The 18526-nt window shown below is 45.5% G+C and overlaps 1 protein-coding gene across 1 annotated transcript; it reads right to left on the minus strand.

Annotated features, from left to right (window-relative positions):
- Window positions 1-245: 245 nt before the first annotated feature.
- On the minus strand, window positions 246-14496 carry LOC143936268 (sterile alpha motif domain-containing protein 9-like). Its single transcript, XM_077460706.1, has 3 exons — window positions 14360-14496; window positions 8685-8726; window positions 246-5412 (listed from the first exon to the last, which is right to left on the minus strand). Exons 2-3 carry the CDS (start codon window positions 8686-8688, stop codon window positions 680-682), a joined length of 4737 nt encoding a protein of 1578 aa, XP_077316832.1. The 5' UTR covers window positions 8689-8726; window positions 14360-14496; the 3' UTR covers window positions 246-679.
- Between the last annotated feature and the right edge of the window lie 4030 nt (window positions 14497-18526).

Raw genomic sequence — 18526 nt, forward strand, 5'->3', positions numbered from 1 at the left:
TCCTTCCTAACTGCTTGTGACCCACAGTAAGTTCAGCTCTACCAGATACTAATTGGTTAGCATCAGCATCCCCAGGGGGAAAAGCCCTGTGGTAATTTCTTCATACTATGCCTATTAAAGCTGACTGAGCTACGAGTAAGCAGAGTAGAAACAGCTGGTGCAGTAGGTAAAACCAATCACTGAGCACCCCTGCTTTTTCCAACCAAGACTTAGTACAAAACACAAGCACACGTCAGAGTCATTACTCATGGAAATAACATCAGAGAGTTTATTACAATAATAATATAATGGAGTTATAATCTCAAAATGGTTTCATCAAGAAATGGGCAATTGTCTGCCTACCAAGAAAAACATGGAGGCCGCTGTTACTCATCCTTGTGAAAATGTTAGATACCTGGCTGTCATGCTGACACTTTTCAGTCACTGCCTTGGAACAAGTTTGCACATAAGGGTATCTGATTTTACAGTCTTCCAATCTCCACATTTCCAGGAAGGTGGCTTGGAAAGTATTGAAGCCAGTGGGTGATTATAGATGGTTAACAATTGCATCCTCCAATTTTCTTTTAAGATTCGTTTATGTACAGCATGAAAAAAAAAATGAGAGCACAATAATAATAAAGGTAAATTTGACAAGTACTGCATACAGGAAAAGGTTACAGGGGCTCATTCTCGAGCTGTGCTACTGCACTTTTACATTGTATGCCACAAACCCTGCATATGTAAATCCAAGGTAGAAGGTTACATTCTCGTTTCCATACGACACTGAAGAATTGTTTATGGGAATAATTTCAAATCTTTGTTTTTTGCAGTGTCCTTCTGTGTAAATCTTCCCATTTTCAGTAAATCCCGGCACAGTTTTAAGCAGTCTTTGTACTCTTTCTAACTTTCCCACCTCTCCATCATCCCACTTTAATCTCCATTCATTTACCGGTCCTTTCATGTGTTTTTCTACAGTGCTACGGTGTAGAAATTTCTGAAGACCAAAGCCTTGTCCCAGGAAAAATAGTACGTTGCTTCTTTTCTTCCGAACTGAGACATTTTTGATCCTGATTCCATGTAGTCTCCGGGCAGTCTGAAGAGCATAGTTTAGGATGCCATCCTTTTTATCATCTGGCTCTCTATCCATTATCTCATCAGGCCAGTAGAGCAGCAACAGCAGCAAGTAGGCACTTGGTGGAAAAGTCTTCCTCTGTGTTTGAAACTTTTTGCTCAGTTGCCTTAACTCCGGGAAAGAGAGAAGTTTAGGAGAACTTGGGTCTACACAACCCAAAGCAATATGACTCATGATGTAGTTGATTAGGTCACCATCATCCAGTATTTCATTTTCTATGCATTTCTTGTACAGATCTACAATATCGGAAAGTTTACCTTTTGACCTATTATCCTTGTTATCGGATAGTATGGAAAGGATTGTTGTAGTGCTTCCACCTCCCAATCTGTAAATGTTCATCTTTTGAATTAGTTTGTTGATTGCATTCTCTGTATCGGTATCAGAAGTTGATAGTTGGTAACTAAAAAACTTGGCAAATGCTTCTATTTTTCTCATCAGCCATTTTCGATGGGTGTATACCCGGTCTTCCACTTCACTGTTATCTTCCCCTTCATTCAGTTTATCAGTCTGAAAGTAATTCAGTTCTTCAGCTATCCAGTCTAGAGCATTGTAAATGTTTTTGTGCAGTCCTTTTAAATGGCTGTGATATTTAGACCATGGTTTCTTGATGGTTTCTGGAATATAATCCGTCAAGAGGTACTGTACAAGTTCGTAGCTCTCACCATTTTTGTTTTGAGGAAAAATTTCAAGTGTGGATAACAGGTGCAGCAAACGGCATCCGACTTCAACTTCTCCAGTATATCCAGCATTGTTCATCGTGTCCATTTCTGCTCTTGCGGCTTTTTGCGCTGCACGAAAACACTGCATAGCTTTTATTGCACGTTCAAGGTAGTCTGCCACGTTATCTAGAGGTTCGGCACTATCTAGAGGTTCGGCATTATTCCTTTTTTCTAATAAAGAAAAAAACCACTTTTTATACACTTGGCCTTCTGTGTCCAGAATAAATGAATCTTTCGGAAGCTGAGATTTAGCGATTTCAGCCCAGTGTTTGGCCTCTTCATATTTGTCATACTTGTAATGCAACCTTGCAAGCTGCTGTGCTAGGAGAGGATGCTTGTCAAATCGTTCGTAGGCTGCTTCCAGAAGTTTAACAGCTTTCTCTTGTTGTTTTTCATCATTACAAACATGTTCAATAAGAGGTGACATATACGAGTCCACCCCATCACCCCTACTTATTTTACGCCGCCGGAAAAGCAAGTCCTTAACAAATCCAAGAAATTCATCTCTGCCAAATCTGTGCTGGAACAGGACATTTTCCTGAAGGAGGTCCATGGCTATTTGACTTTGTGGATATTCAGGGAGCTGTTTTAAGACTTCCTCCGCAACCCGAGAATGTATGATATGAATGCAGTTAATAGAAGTAGTGGGATCCACCCGTTCGATGAATATTAGCCTTGCTTGTTCATTTAAGCATTTGTTGAAGTTGTATTGCCTCAAAGAGCTTGACTCTGAGGTATGCGGTTCAAGGCCTAGGAAGGCCTCACAGTGTGATATGGATATGTAGGAGTTTTGAATGTAGCAATTTAACAAAGCTACATAACGCATTAGCCGTGTCACATTTGAAGAGTGGTCAGCATTAAGCATGACGTTATGTACAAAGTTTTCCACATATTCTTTAACAAATTCTTGGCTCATTAAAATAAATATGATGATGGATTCTGGTGAGAATTGCTTCTGAAGCTTTTCAACTTTCCTTATGAATTTCGTCTTCTCTTCTTCGCTCAATGTGTGGGTAATGATGACTGTCTCCTGCATTGAAAACCTTAAGAGATTTTCAGGGGAGTTTGATCTTTTACAGCTGAGCAGAATAAAGCATGGTTTTAGAGGGACAACTTTCCTGGACACCATTACTTTTATCAATTCATCCCTCAAGTCATCAATGTACTCATCATCACAGTCTTCAATGAGGAGGAGGATAGGGAGACATTGGTTCATATCCTTTTCATCATACTGTCTTAAATTTACAGCATGTTCACATACAGTCATTACACGAAATGATGACTTCACTACAGCACATCGCAATTCTTTTCGTTTTTTCCAAAGAATTTGCCGTGCAACCGTGCTGCCACCACTGCCTGGTTGGTGAACAATTTTTATCCGGACAACAGGAAGTCTGACACGATTCTCAATATTATTTAATATGGTTTCAACTTCCTTACAGGCTTCTCTTTCAATAAGGTTTTCACAGAGATTCTTTTCTGCAAGCCAGAAGTGTTTCCAGCAGACTTTTCCTCCTCGATAGAAGGTAGTCTCAATTTCCTCGATTTCCTCCTTGGCCAGGGTCTGTAGCCCTGTATTGTCACATTGGTTTTCACACAGCACTTCCAATGAATGCATCTTCTCTTCATCTGGTCTGGCAAGGATACACACTCCCTTTGTGGAAACACTTAACTGTCTAGGAGAAGAAGATGAAGGTAGAAGGCTTTGGACTGTTGCATCAACATGACTTAGCTTCATGCCCACAATGCTTCTCTGCTCTAGGATCTCCATTTTACAAGAAGCCTGTGCCTGGCTGGTCCACATCTTGTAATTGTCTTTGCTTTCTGAAATGCATAGTACGTACTCCATCCCATTTAATTCTGTGTAGAATTCATGAAATGTGTTTACAATGGGCTTTTCTACGGGAGAGAACAACAAGAAGATGACAATAAAGTACCCCTTTGGAAGAATTTCATCACATAAAAATGAAACTGCTTTTTTTAGAAGTTTCCTCTTTGTTGTAATCCAAGTGTTTTCATCACAGGCCTCATCTTCCCCCCTGTAGTTGCTTCTTCCATTACAAAATATCCAACTGGTTTGATTGAAGAGGGAAAGCTTTTTCTTGAGGTCACTTGTGCTCACCCCACTTTCGTTGGAATAGCTCTTTAAGGAATGGATGTTTACGGCGTGGTGCTCCTTGTATTTAGCACATAATCCTTTGCTGTCAGAGTTTGGGTCAAAGTCAAAAACACACAAAATGTTTAAACGTGTCAGAAATGTGATATGAGGCAGAAGAGCCTCACTGCATTCATTGGTGACCAGTATGTATCTGAGAGAGTTGTTTATGTATTTTTTCCCATCAGTCAACAGAACTGATAGTTTTCTTCCTAAATCTTCGGTTACCGATGTGTCACAGCTAACGTTCAATTCTGCTCGCTCTCGTATTTCATCAACATTTTTCAGTCCCTGAATAAATGCCACCTTATCATCTTCTGCCACAGGTTCTGACTTGGCACCAATCCTTTGGTACATTGCTTTCTTTTCCTGAATTATTTTATTTGTTTTTTCATTAAATTTCGGCAAAGTCACCTCAAACACTTTTCCTTTTACTGTCTTTGCATCAGGCACAATGTCAACTTCCACTACAAATTTCTGTTCATTTGAATCTCTGTCGACAACCTCAATAAATTTTGGGGGGCGGATGCAATATCTTGCTGCATCACTTGTTACTTTAGGGAAACACTTCTCAATACAATCCAAGGCATCAATGTACCAGTCTGGGTCATTTACAGGAATGCCAACTATTTGCCCATGTTTGTATGTCTTTTCTACGCTGTCCATCACACCAAAATGTATCGTGCCATTCGTATGCATGTTCATGCAGGCACAAGCAAATCGGAGAACTTCAAAGGCAAATTTTGCCTGTAGTCTGACTCGATCCAAATTTGCTGCAATAAGAAGTGATTTGTATTCATGACAAGGTGTAATGAGATCGTCGACTCCTGTTTCTGGTGGAAGAACCTGGTTTTTGAGGTATTTGAAACCTTCAACTTGTTTATCAAAGGGTCGGAAAATAGCTGTGGTTATAGCTTCTGATTGTTGTATGCATTTCTTCTTGTCCGGTTTGGATGGATTTGTTGGATTCTCAGCCATTGGTTGGTTCCCCACTGCCAAGGATTGCATGGGTTGTACAAGTTCATCATTAGTAGAAGACTGGACTGCTTGTGGTTGGGTGAAACTTTGAACTTCTGTGGAAGTAGCTTCAGCTTTTGTTTTACATGAGTGCTGAACGTCATCTGAGTCTCTTACCCTGACAGGGACATTCAATGGAGGTGAACTGGATGTATTATTTCCAGCCCCTGGGTCACCTTTGCTTAGTTTTTGATCTCTTAATAGCTCATTTCTCTTTTGGATTAGCAGCTGAATCTGCCCTTGCTTCATTCCAATCGTTTTAAGAAAGTCATCTTTGATTTCTTTTAGAACTGGTCCAGTTACTTCTTCATCATATAGCTTATCAATATACGCGTCCTTTATGCGTATGGTCTGGAGCCATGATCGAACATGGTCCTCCGTCCAGTCATCCACAGATACGGTCATGTAATCTAAGAAAAAAACAAAAGACACAATCTTCAGTAAAGGCTTGAACCCACCATGAAAGGAAAGTTTATTTATATACCCCTCCCCCAGCTTGCATTCTTGCATTGAACAACTGCCAGCGTGAAAATGTTAAGTTGAAAAAAATATTGATCTGCCTCACATACTACTGAGTTACATTTAGGTCCATTTATATTCGGACACAGGCACAATTTTAGATTATCCAGGTATTTACCAAAACATATTTAAGCTATAGTTATATAATGGATATGGGCTTATAGGTCACACTCTCAGGTTTAATTTGAGGGTATGTACATCCAAATCCGAGGATGGGTTTAGGAATTATAGCTCTTAAAAATAGCCATCTCCCTTTTTTAACAGACCAAAAGTAATTGGACAAATTAATGAAAAGCTGTATCATGGCCAGGTGTGGGCTACTTCATCGTTATTTCTTCATCAGTTAAGCAGGTAAAAGATCTGGAGTTGATTCTAAGTGTGGAATTTGCACTTGGAATCTATTGCTGTGAACCTACATAATGCGTTCAAAATTAAACAAATTCATCAGAGATGGCAGCAACATTAGGAGTGGCCAAATCAACAGTTTAGGTACATTGTGAGGAAAGAAGAATATACTGGTGAGCTCAGCAACATAAATAGGCCTGGACGTCCACGGAAGACAACAGTGGTGGATGATGGCATGATCCTCTCTATGGTAAAGAAAAACCCATTCACGAGATCCAGACAAGTGAAGGACATTCTCCAGGAGGTGGGCGTGTCATTGTCAAAGTCTACAATCAAGAGAAGATTTCACAAAAGCAAACACAGAGGGTTCACCACAAGGTGCAAACCATTCATAAGCCTGAAGAATAGAAAAGCCAGATTAGACTTTGCCAAAAAAACATGTAAAAAAGCCAGAGCAGTTCTTGAAAAGCATTCTTTAAGCCGGAGTTCACACATGTGCGTTGCGAATTGAAGCTCCGGTTTCACTGCGAAGATAAAAATCTGTTGTTCAGAGGTTCCTCTGCGTTTTATCTGGGGATCAGTGAGCGGGGAGAGGGGGGGGGTGTAGTGAGGAGGAGAGAATTTGTGTTCAGAATGTAATGCATCTGCGAATCAGATGCGTTCCCATAGAAGATAATGGGTTGTAATTCGCACCGCAATGCCCAGAAAACGCACACGTTTTTTGTGCAATGCGCAGTGCGAATGCAACACACATATGTGAACCAGATGCATTCAAATGAATGTATTTTAAAATGTCCTGCGAATTGGATGCGATGTAAGCCGCATCTTATTTGCATAGGTGTGAACGAGGGCTGAAAGTCTGCACTTCAAATGAATTTGAATTGTTTCTTTTTATTTTATTCTGGTGGCATACAGCCAAAGTTTGAAAATTGTGCCTGTGTGAAAATATATATGGACCTAACTGTATATACACTTGGTGTTTCTCAGACTAAGCTGCACCAGAACCTGGTGAATTTGCACCAACATGTGGTGTGGCTGTTTCAAGATGCACAATAAGGAGGCACTTGAAGAAAGAGGGGCTGCATGGTCGAGTCGCCAGAAGAAAGCCATTACTACACAAATGTCACAAAGTATCCCGCTTGCAATACCCCAAACACAGAGACAAGCCTCAAACCTTCTGCCATAAAGTCATTTGGAGAGATGAGACCAAAATAGATCTTTTTGGCCACAACAATACACTCTACATTTGGAGAGGAGTCAACAAGGCCTATGATGAAAGGTCCACCATCCCTACTGTGAAACACGGAGGTGGATCGCTGATGTTTTGGGGATGTGTGAGCTACAAAGAAACAGGAAATTGGGTCAAAATTGTTGGCAAGGTGAATGTAGAATGTTCAAAAAATACAGGAGGAACATTTTGCATTCATCAGCCAGGAAGCTGTGCATGGGACGTACTTGAACATTCCAACATGACCATGATGATCCAAAACACAAGGCCAAGTCCAACTGTCATTGGCTACAGGAGAATAAAGTGAAGGTTCTGGAGTGGCCATCTCTGTCTCCTGACCTCAAAATCATTGAGTCACTGTGGGGAGATCTCAAAAGTGCCGTTCATGGAAGACAGGCCGAGAATTTACAGGAACTGGAGGACTTTTACCAAGAGGAATTGGCAGCTTTACCATCTGAGAAGATAAAGAGCCTCATCCACAAAGGGGACAATACATGGTATTAAAGAGGAAGTAAACCCTGATGAGTTTACTTCCTCTTTGATTCCCTGCAAAGGTAAAGCATAATGGACTACTATGCATCGCATCGCATCGCATTGCATCGCATAGTAGTCCATTATGTGTCACTTACCTGACACAGGAGCCAGCGATGTCACCGCTGTCCCCTGTAGTCCGGCGCATCCATCTTCTCAGTGGGTCTCGCTGCTCCACTGCTGTCATTCGGCAAAGCCGCAATGACGTCACTCCCGCGCTTGCGCACCGGAACCGCCACTCGCGGCATATCGCCGCTGACAGCGTGCTCAGCGGTGCCTGTCTTTCGGCAAATATCTCCTAAACCGTGTAGGTTTACAACCACTTTAAGAACTGGGGTATGTAAACTTTTGATCGGGGTCATTTGGGTAGTTTCTGTTGCCATTATGATATAAAAATAGTAAACACAGATGATTGATAATAAATGGCTTCAGCCAATCACTGACCATGAGTGAGAGAGAAGTCTTTGTGTTATCATTCATATCCTCTGAAAAATGGCCAAAAAATCATAAATTCTGCCACCAGGGTGTGTAGACTTATGAGCACATCTGTACCTCCAACTGCCCACAGAGGACAGTGGTCTGTGTCTGCATATGGGGAGCAGACGGACACGCCATCCACCTGTTCATCCGGGATCAGCGGACAGGTTCCCCACTGAGAAGGGGGACTTCTAGCAATGTTTGTGAAAGGGGTCTAACCAGCGTTTTTACTGCGTGCTTTGTGCAGGTGGCTGAAGGATTCTCTGAGTTATACAAAAATACCAAATTTCTTGTAGATGTGAATTTTCTCCTTTTTACACCCAATATCTCTGTGTGTATAGAGAGGACCTATAGAGAGGACCTATAGGACACCTGTGTTGGAGATACTGCGAGTGGCTTCCATATTACTCCCTTTCCCAGGGACCAGCCATAACACACCAATATATTATCGCTATACTTATATAGTTCTGGTAATGTAAATGCGTTTATTTTTTGGTTGAATTTAAAACATCCACACACAGCGCGCCCTTTGCATTTTTCTCAAATTATCGGAATAAAAAAATAATATTCTCTGTCACTTACCCATTTTTAGCTGTGAAAATCATCCATTCTTCTATACATAATCTGCAACATTAAAAACAACACATAACACATTAGTATAACAAATAGAAGGCAGTCTAACATTTACAAAATCATTTAAAAGTGGATGTATATATTTATATATTAAATATACACATACACACAGTATCTGACAAAAGTAAGTACACCCCTCGGTGCCATTTCTTCTCTCTTCTCATGTGACAACACTGAAGAAATGACACTTGTCTACAATGTAAAGTAGTGAGTGTACAGCTTGTATAACAGTGTAAATTTCCTGTCCCCTCAAAATAACTCAACACACAGCCATTAATGTATAAACCGCTGGCAACAAAAGTCAGTACACCCCTAACCTCCAATAACAGAACAGTTATTGGAAAGATGTGGAGTGTATCTTTGTGTCTGTTTCCTACTGCACAATTTATTAATTTGGAACCACCGATCAATATGGCAATAGGAGTTACCTATCTATACATGTCCCAGAACATGTAACATTACTAATAAAACACCCAAAAAATATCCAACTGGGGTGGGCAGCTGGCCCACATAAATGGATCGAGAAGACTCAATAGAATAAGGAGAGCAATTTGTGGCACCTTCAGCCTGAACATGGCATCTGGAGGCCTGTACATCCACCTGTACAATTATACAAATGTGTGGACAGAAGCCCAGGTGACAGCCTTGCAAATCTCAGAAACGGATGCCTGACGAAGAATTTAAAGCACTACCAATTCTGGTGGAGTGTGCCTGAACAGGGAAAGGAGGAAGCCTAGCCTTCAATCCATAAACTCAAATGATAACTTCTCTAAACCCACTAAGAATGGTGGAGCGAAAATCTGGGAGACCCTTGTTGGAACCCTCAGGAAATACAAAGTGGGAAGATGTGTGCATACTACATCAAGGCAGTTGAAAGAAATTTCTTTTGGAGGTTTCAAAGCAGGGCTCAAAGAAAGAATGTCAATATGCAAAACTAAGGCGGGCCCCTCACAGGACAAGGCCCCTCACAGGACAAGGCCCCTCACAGGACAAGGCCCCTCTCTGAGATGCTCCATGCAGAGGGCATAGCAATAAGAAGAACCACCTTGCAAATTAAGCCAGATTAAGGAAAGTTTCTAATAGGTTTACAAGGCAACGTCTGAAGAACTGAGATAACCAAATGAAGGTTCTGTGGTGACGCAGGAGGGTATACAGGGGTTATGTATGAATGGCACACTGAACAAAGACCTTAAGTAGAGAGTGACAGGCCAAGGGTTTATGAAACCGAAGTTTCCAGGATGAGATTTGTTGTTTTTTGGTACTCTAAACGAGATGCTGATTGATCATGGGGAAAGGACGGGATATGTCACTCAGAATGCTTTCTAGGATCTGACACAGAAAGTAAAAATAGGCCTTCAAGGTGTGTTTATTGACTCCCTCAGAAGCTCATTTTCTTAGCCTTCACTGTATAGAAAAATCAAGTCAGATAGGCCCTTATTTCTGAGGACTCCAACAAGCAGGACCTTTTGGGCCAAACAGGTACAATAAAAATCACCATCATTTCTTGCATCTCCATCCTTCAGAGAAGCTTCAGGGGTAGAGTGGCAATTAACTGCTCGTGCCTGGTCTGGTGCATCCACTGTAAAGGTTCAAGAGTCCCTGGACCTGGTGACAAATCTGTCCAGTTTGTTGGTGAATCTGGGCACTAGAAGATCCGTGTCTGGCGTCCCCCACCTGTGACAAAAGGCTTGAAACAATTCCAGATGGAGACTCCATTCCTCCGGGACCCAGAGAAAGTCCACCCGACAATAAGTGTGAGTCTAAGCTACCAAGTCCATATGATCCTTTCCCTTTGCACTTCTAATCTGACATGCTTTGTGAAATGTTCTCCCCAGAGGGGTCCTCACTAGCTCTGTTGATGTGCAGACGGGGGAAGTATTCTGTGTCAAGCACTTGTTAAAGAAGGTGAATCCAGGTAGTGTGGAGAAACCGCTATGCTGTGCCAATGGAGGGGAGCCAGGAGCTGTTGCCAGACAGAAAATGTGCCCAGAAGGTGGAAGAGATCAGGTGCACCGCTGTAGTAGTGGGACTGAAGCATGCAGGTATAGCGAGTGCCAGGGTTTGTGAAGGAGATGCTATGGCACTCCTGTTAAAAAAACAGGGTTTTTAGCTCCACCCTTCGCAATGGACATACCCTTACAGGGGTCTTCAGGGACAAAGCTCTGCTGCTGGCACATCACACCCCTGAACAATAAAGCACCCTGTGGTTAACTCCATGCATTGTACTATGTGCCAAGAGGAGCACCTACAGCAGGATCCGGGGTATTCCAACAACATTACAGGCCAGCCCTGCTTCTTCTCTGGGGGGCTGGGGTACCATCCCCCCAAGGCTCTGTTGAGGAGTTAGCCCATCTGGAAGATGCAGTAGGAGCTGCAGTGTCTATGGTGCTTTAGAAACCTTGATAAAAGAATCGCCAGCGATAGAGAAACCTCCATAGGAAGAAGGTCGGCTTCTCTCAGTAGATGGAAGAGGTCAGTCACCTAAGGACACTATCTGGGAGTGGGAAGGGGTATATAGTGGGATGTGCCTGGAGGGAGGGGGTATATAGGGTGATGTGCCCGCTGGGAGGGGGTATATAGGGGGATGTCCCTGCTGGGAGGGGGGGATATATAGGGGGATGTGCCTGCTGGGAATGGGAGGGAGTATATAGAGTTATGTGCCTAGTGGAAGGGGGTATATAGGGGGATGTGCCTGGTGGGAGGGGGGTATATAGGGGGACGTCTCTGCTCGGAGTGGGAGGGGTTATATAGAGGGGTGTCTCTGCTGGGAGTGGGAGGGGATATATAGGGGGATGTCCCTGCTGGGAGGGGGTATATAGGGCAATGAGCCTGCTGGGGATGGGAGGGGGTATATAGGGCGATGTGCCTGCTGGGGATGGGAGGGGGTATATAGGAGGATGTGCCTGCTGGGGATGGGAGGGGGTATATAGGAGGATGTCCCTGCTGGGGATGGGAGGGGGTATATAGGAGGATGTCCCTGCTGGGGATGGGAGGGGGTATATAGGGCGATGTGCCTGCTGGGGATGGGAGGGGGTATATAGGAGGATGTCCCTGCTGGGAGTGGGAGGGGTTATATATGGGAAATCCCTGCTGGGAGTGGGAAGGGTTATATAGGGGGATATCCCTGCTGGGAGTGGGAGGGGTTATATAGGGGGATATCCCTGCTGGGAGTGGGAGGGGGTATATAGGTGGATGTCCCTGTTTGGTTTTGGAGGGGTGATAAAGTGGGATGTCCCTGCTGAGTGTGGGAGGAGTTATATTGGGGAGAGTCCCTGCTGGGTGTGGGAGGAGTTATATTGGGGAGAGTCCCTGCTGGGTGTGGGAGGAGTTATATTGGGGAGAGTCCCTGCTGGGTGTGGGAGGAGTTATATTGGGGAGAGTCCCTGCTGGGTGTGGGAGGAGTTATATTGGGGAGGGTCCCTGCTGGGTGTGGGAGGAGTTATATTGGGGAGAGTCCCTGCTGGGTGTGGGAGGAGTTATATTGGGGAGGGTCCCTGCTGGGTGTGGGAGGAGTTATATTGGGGAGAGTCCCTGCTGGGTGTGGGAGGAGTTATATTGGGAGGGTCCCTGCTGGGTGTGGGAGGAGTTATATTGGGGAGGGTCCCTGCTGGGTGTGGGAGGAGTTATATTGGGGAGAGTCCCTGCTGGGTGTGGGAGGAGTTATATAGCAGGAATGACCTGCTGGGAATGGGAGAGATTATAGAAGGTGATGTCCTGGCTTGGAATATGGGAGGGGTTATAGAGGGGGGTGGTCCCTGCATCAATTTATTTTTCCAGTGCCCAATCACCTGAAGGAAGCTACATATAACCGGATGGTAATGATTACAGATCCTGTGGCCTGTACTGCATGACTGTAAGAAACAATGGTAGGGTTGTTTGAGTTTTCTGGTGTATCTACTGGTTGTTCCTCTGCAGGACATGATGGGACTGGAGGAAGTGGCTCCATGTTGGGATGGGTCTGGTGCCCACCAGAGGTGTAGATTGGATGTGAGGAGTGCAGGTAAGGAACCCGTACAATTCTAGGAGATATGAGAACAATGTCTTATATGAGGATATAATCGGGGCCTCCTCTGGTGATCTTCTAGAAGATTGAACACATTTTTATGAACAGACCCAGTGATGGTCGTAGTGTGTTGGTCACCCTCGAGGAACGCACCTCGCTATTACTGCCACTGTGTACAGGACAGGATTTAGACTTTGGTTTCTCTTAGTTCTACTAACAGAAGACATTTCATGCAGCTGAGCTGAACTCCCGGGGTGTGACCTGGGTGTGGGGCGCTCCGCTCTCCAGGAATGATAACAGTCACACTGTGTGCAGGAGAGAAAGGCAGAACCACACCCCGAGGAGAATACGGGGGCACCTCACCCCAATGACACTGCGGGGGCACCTCACCCCAAGGACACTGCAGGGGCACCTCACCCTGAGGAGAATATGGGGGCACCTCACCCCAAGGACACTGCGGGGGCACCTCACCCCGAGGAGAATACGGGGGCACCTCACCCTGAGGAGAATACGGGGGCACCTCACCCCAAGGACACTGCGGGGGAACCTCACCCCAAGGAGAATACAGGGGCACCTTACCCTGAGGAGAATATGGGGGCACCTCACCCCAAGGACACTGCGGGGGCACCTTACCCCGAAGACACTGCGGGGGCACCTCACCCCAAGGACACTGCGGGGGCACCTCACCCCAAGGACACTGCGGGGGCACCTCACCCGAGGAGAATACAGGGGCACCTTACCCTGAGGAGAATATGGGGGCACCTCACCCCAAGGACACTGCGGGGGCACCTCACCCCGAGGAGAATATGGGGGCACCTCACCCTGAGGAGAATACGGGGCACCTCACCCCAAGGACACTGCGGGGGCACCTCACCCTGAGGAGAATACGGGGCACCTCACCCCAAGAACACTGCGGGGGCACCTCACCCCGAGGAGAATACAGGGGCACCTTACCCTGAGGAGAATATGGGGGCACCTCACCCCAAGGACACTGCGGGGGCACCTTACCCCGAAGACACTGCGGGGGCACCTCGCCCCGAGGACACTGCGGGCGCACCTCGCCCCGAGAACACTGCATGGGGCACCTCGCCCCGAGAACACTGCATGGGGCACCGAGGACACTGCGGGGGCACCTCGCCCAGAGGACACTGCGTGGGACACCTCACCCTGAGGACACTGCAAGGGACCTCACCCTGAGGAGACTACGGGGTGACATCATCCCATAATACAGCCCCCAATATACATGCCATTCAAATGTCCTTTCTGCAAACACAAGACCCCAACTTATCTTATTGTGGTGCACCCCAAAGCTGGGCCCTTGTCACTCCAATTACAATACAAACATTGATTATCCCATCACTGACCCCTCTACAGATCTGCAGAACATCGCTCCCTCCTAAAAGATCTATACTGATATATTCTGAAGCACATCACTCCCTCCCCTCCTAAAAGATCTATATTGATATATTCTGCAGAACATCGCCCCCTCCCCCTCCTGACAGATTCATAGTGATATATTCTGCAGATTATTCCATCACTGACCTCTCCCCCATCCCCCTCCAGACAATTCTGCAGAACATCTCTCCCCCATACATTATTATTCTGTGTAGGGGTGACTTACCCTGTGCAGAGTTGCTCTCATCTCTGGTATTTCCTGATCTGGGTTGGTGTTTTGTTCTCTTAGTTTCGTTTTCTCAGCCTGAGCGGACAGAGAAGGGGGAGGGGAGTGATAGAACATTTCCATGTGTTCCTGTAGATCAGCGACAAGCTGTGTGTTCTATAGAAACCTCCTCCATTGTACACGGCGCTGATCACATCCTCACATTCCTCCCGCCTGTGTACTGCCCTACAATTCTAATATTAACCTCTGGAAGATTTACCCCCCTTCACGACCAGGCCATTTTTTCTGATACGGCACTGCATTACTATAACTGACAGTCGTGCGACACTCTACACAAATATCATTCATGTCATTTTTCCTACAAATAAAACTTCTTGTTTTTTGCGCTATAAACAAAAAAAGTGACGATTTTGAAAAAAAAATACAATATTTTTAACTTTTTGTTATAAAACATCCAATAAAAAGAAATATAAAAAAAATCAAATTTCTTCATCAATTTATTCCAATCTGTAATCTGCTACATAAATCCTAATAAGTGTATATTGATTGGTTTGCACAAAAGTTTAGATTTTTTTTTTCCAGTAATGGTGGCGATTAGTGACTTATAGTGGGACTGCGATATTGCAGCGGACAGACACTAACTGACACTTTTTGGGGACCAATGACACCAATACAGTGATCAGAGCTAAAGATATGCACTGTCACTGTACTAATGACACTGGCAGGGAAGGGGTTAACATCAGGGGCAATCAAAGGGTTACCTGTGTGCCTAGCCAGTGTTTTCTTACTGTGGGGGAGGGGTTCGGAATTTGATGGAATTTTTTTCGGTGACCCGTCCAATTAGGTAACGGAAGTGACGTCCCCGTCAGCTGAATACTTACTGCGCATGCGCAGCAGGTTTGCTAATGTCACAGGACACCTGCAGTCAGAAGGCAGCAGCGGACATCTTACTACACCCAGCTATGTCTGGAATTTCAGTCATTTTAGCAATAAAGTGAATGGATATAATTAAATATTGTATATTGATATCTGTGGCAGGGGTTTGCACAGGCAGAGGTTGTATTGGCAACTATCATCTTGGATAAAGTATTCCTATTGGATTAAAGTGGCGTTGCCACCCAAAAATAAAAAATTCTTTAAAATTCTTTTTAAAAAATTGGAAAAAAATAATTTTTACTCACCTCTAAATGCCTGTTGCTAGGGGGTCCCTCGTAATCTGCCTTCTTCCCTGCCCGGGCTGGTGACATCACTTCCCCTCGCACCGCACAGTCATCTGGGACCTGTCACGTGTCCCAGGTGACTGCGCGGCGTATCACGGCGCCACTCGCGCATGCGCAGTAGGTGCTCGGCTGTGAAGCCACATCCGGGTGCCCACAGTATGCATGACGGCACTGCGAGCGGAGCGGGGAACGAGGGGGGGGGGGGGCTTCGTTCCCCCGCATCGCTGGACCCCGGGACAGGTAAGTGGCCGATTATTAAAAGTCAGCAGCTGCAGGATTTGTAACTGCTGATTTTTATTTTAGTTTAATTTTTTTAGGGGCACCCCGCTTTAAGTATTGCACTTCTGCTCAGCACTATGTAACAGAACTCTTTTCTCTCCTCCCACAGGTGTGTGTCGGGTCACAACTTCCACCTTTAATTGAAGCTGGGATCATCCGGCTCGTTCTGTGGATGTGCTTTTGGTGATCTATGCGGCTGTGAAATTCTTTAGCTCTGTCCATATCAGAATGATGATTATTTACCTTTCCTATTGTCTCACTACATGTAGGAGCTCTTCTTATCTTTACGGCTCTGACCTTTTCTCTTGCTGTGTCTTGTAGTGAGCCTTGGTGTGAGGAGTTCATTCTGTTATCCATGTGTTCCTCCTATGCAATCCTGACTAATTCATTGGCAATACCCCCACCCAGCACTTCAGCAATTGCGCAAAGCGAAAATACACAACAGACTTCTGCAGAACACTAAACAGACTTCAGGTGACCGGATTCTCCAAACGTTTTCTTCTCTCATTCAGACTTCCTCTCAATCTCACCCCTCTGTATCTGTATCATGCACTCTCTACTTTTCCTTCTCACAGTGGCATCCTCTCTGCTTAAAGCGGAGCTCCACCCTAAAGTGGAGCTTCCACTCATTGGAACCCTCCCCCCCCCCCCTCTGGCGCCACAATTGGCACCTTTCAGGGGGGAGGGGAGTGCAGGTACCTGTACAGTACAGGTATCTGCACCCACTTCCGGCATAGATATCTGCAGAATCTACGCCCCTTTCCGCAGAATCTACACCCCTTTCCGCAGGTCCCCCGCTGCCTGCTGGGAAACACACGGATCCCAGAGACAGCGGGGACCATCCTTATTGCGCAGGGCGACTTGCGCATGCGCAGTAGGGAACCGGGAAATGATTCCCATACCCACTTCCATACCATTCCCACTTCCTGATTCCCATACCCAAGATGGCGGCGGCAGCACCCGAGAGACGATCGAGAGATCTGCTTCGGGTGCCGACATCGCGGGCGCGCTGGGCGGGTAAGTGTCCTTATTTTAAAAGTCAGCAGCTGCAGTATTTGTAGCTGCTGGCTTTAAAAAAAAAAATGGCGGACTCCCGCTTTAAATTCTCACTCCTTCACCCACCTTCTCCCCCCCCCCCCCACAGCATATATATATCACCCTCACTCCTGTCTTCACCTTATTACTGCACTCCTCAGCTCCTGTTAATTCTAAATCCATATACCAATAAAGCCTGCAGGCCACAGGGACGTGTCCCCCCACATAAGTCACACTCCCATATCACCTCTCACCTTGGGGAGAGATTTCCCCAAATCCTGGACCGCCAACATTTACCTTCGGCCAACATACCCAGCACAACCCATCCTCTGATTAGCAGCCGCAATCAGGGCCGTTTTTAAGGCAGGGCAAAAGGGGCAGCTGCCCTGGGCCCTGTCATTGTTGTGGGGCCCAAAGCAGCTCCCTCATAATTGGCAACTATCCCAGTTTAAATTCCCTTGTTCCTTGAGGTTTTAGTCCCATGCTGTGTCTTGATATCTCAGTGTGGAGTTCTGTTACTAATGCTGCCCAGTTCTGCCCTATTGTTGTGTACAGGTGACTCACCTGCAGACCCTGTGCTTAATATGTAAATACTGACATTGACATGTAAATAGTGAGGTCATTCATATGTAAATAGAGGCAAACCGGCAGGATTCATATGTAAATAGAGGCGGTATTCATATGTATATCATGCCCCCCTGAGGTCATATCCACCATCACCTATACTGAATGCTGCCCACTGGGGAGGTGAAGGGGAATGCTTGAAAGTCTGCACTGCCACTGAGCCAGAGAGTCCTAAGATCCTTAGGAGTTTATTGTCTATGTGCTGTAACCTCTAGCAACCAATCAGTAAGCCGTAATGATGTACAGTAATCTCTAGCAACCCATCAACTAGCAGAAATGATGTGCTGTAACCTCTAGCAACCAGTCAGTGAGTGGTAATAATACACTGTAACCTCTGGCAACCAAATGCAATCGCTGTTTGATCTGATTCAGTAAGCTGATTTTGAGTCTTGCTGGGGGGGGGGGGGGGGGGTGGGGGGGGCAAAAAATGTTGTTGCCCAGGGTCCTATCAATATTGAAGACGGCCCTGGCCGCAATCCACACAATCTCATTTCTAATTCTCTTAAGCCAAGAGCCAGCCTCCCCTTCTCCTATTTATCACGAACTCCCTGAACCTACTTGCAATTACTGAGACCTGGATTCAAGAATCTGACCTTCCTTCTCCTGCTTCTCTCTCCTATGGTGGCCTCCTGTGGACTCTCCCAGGCCTAGCGGATGGAAAGGAGGTGGTGTTGGAATCTTCCCATCCCCTCAAAGCACTTTTCAGGTTCCTCATCCGCCCCCCTCTCTGTCCCTCTCATTTGAAGTTCACTGTATTCGCTTATTTTCTCCGGTTTCATTGAGAATTGCTGTGATCTATCGGCCCCCTGGACGGGTATCAAACTTCCTTGACGACTTCTCCGCCTGGCTACCCTACTTTCTCTCTTCCGAAATTCCAACTATCATTCTTGGTGACTTCAACATCCCCGGTAATCTTAACACTCCCGATACTTCTAAGCTGCTGAGCCTGACCTCCTCTTTTGATCTAAAACAATGGACAAGCGCTTCCACTCACTATTGGCAACTGCCT

Source organism: Lithobates pipiens, unplaced genomic scaffold (genome assembly GCF_037356315.1).
Source record: "Lithobates pipiens isolate NorthernLeopardFrog02 unplaced genomic scaffold, aLitPip1_a1.2 Scaffold_28, whole genome shotgun sequence".
In the NCBI taxonomy this organism is placed as follows: Eukaryota; Metazoa; Chordata; class Amphibia; order Anura; family Ranidae; genus Lithobates; species Lithobates pipiens.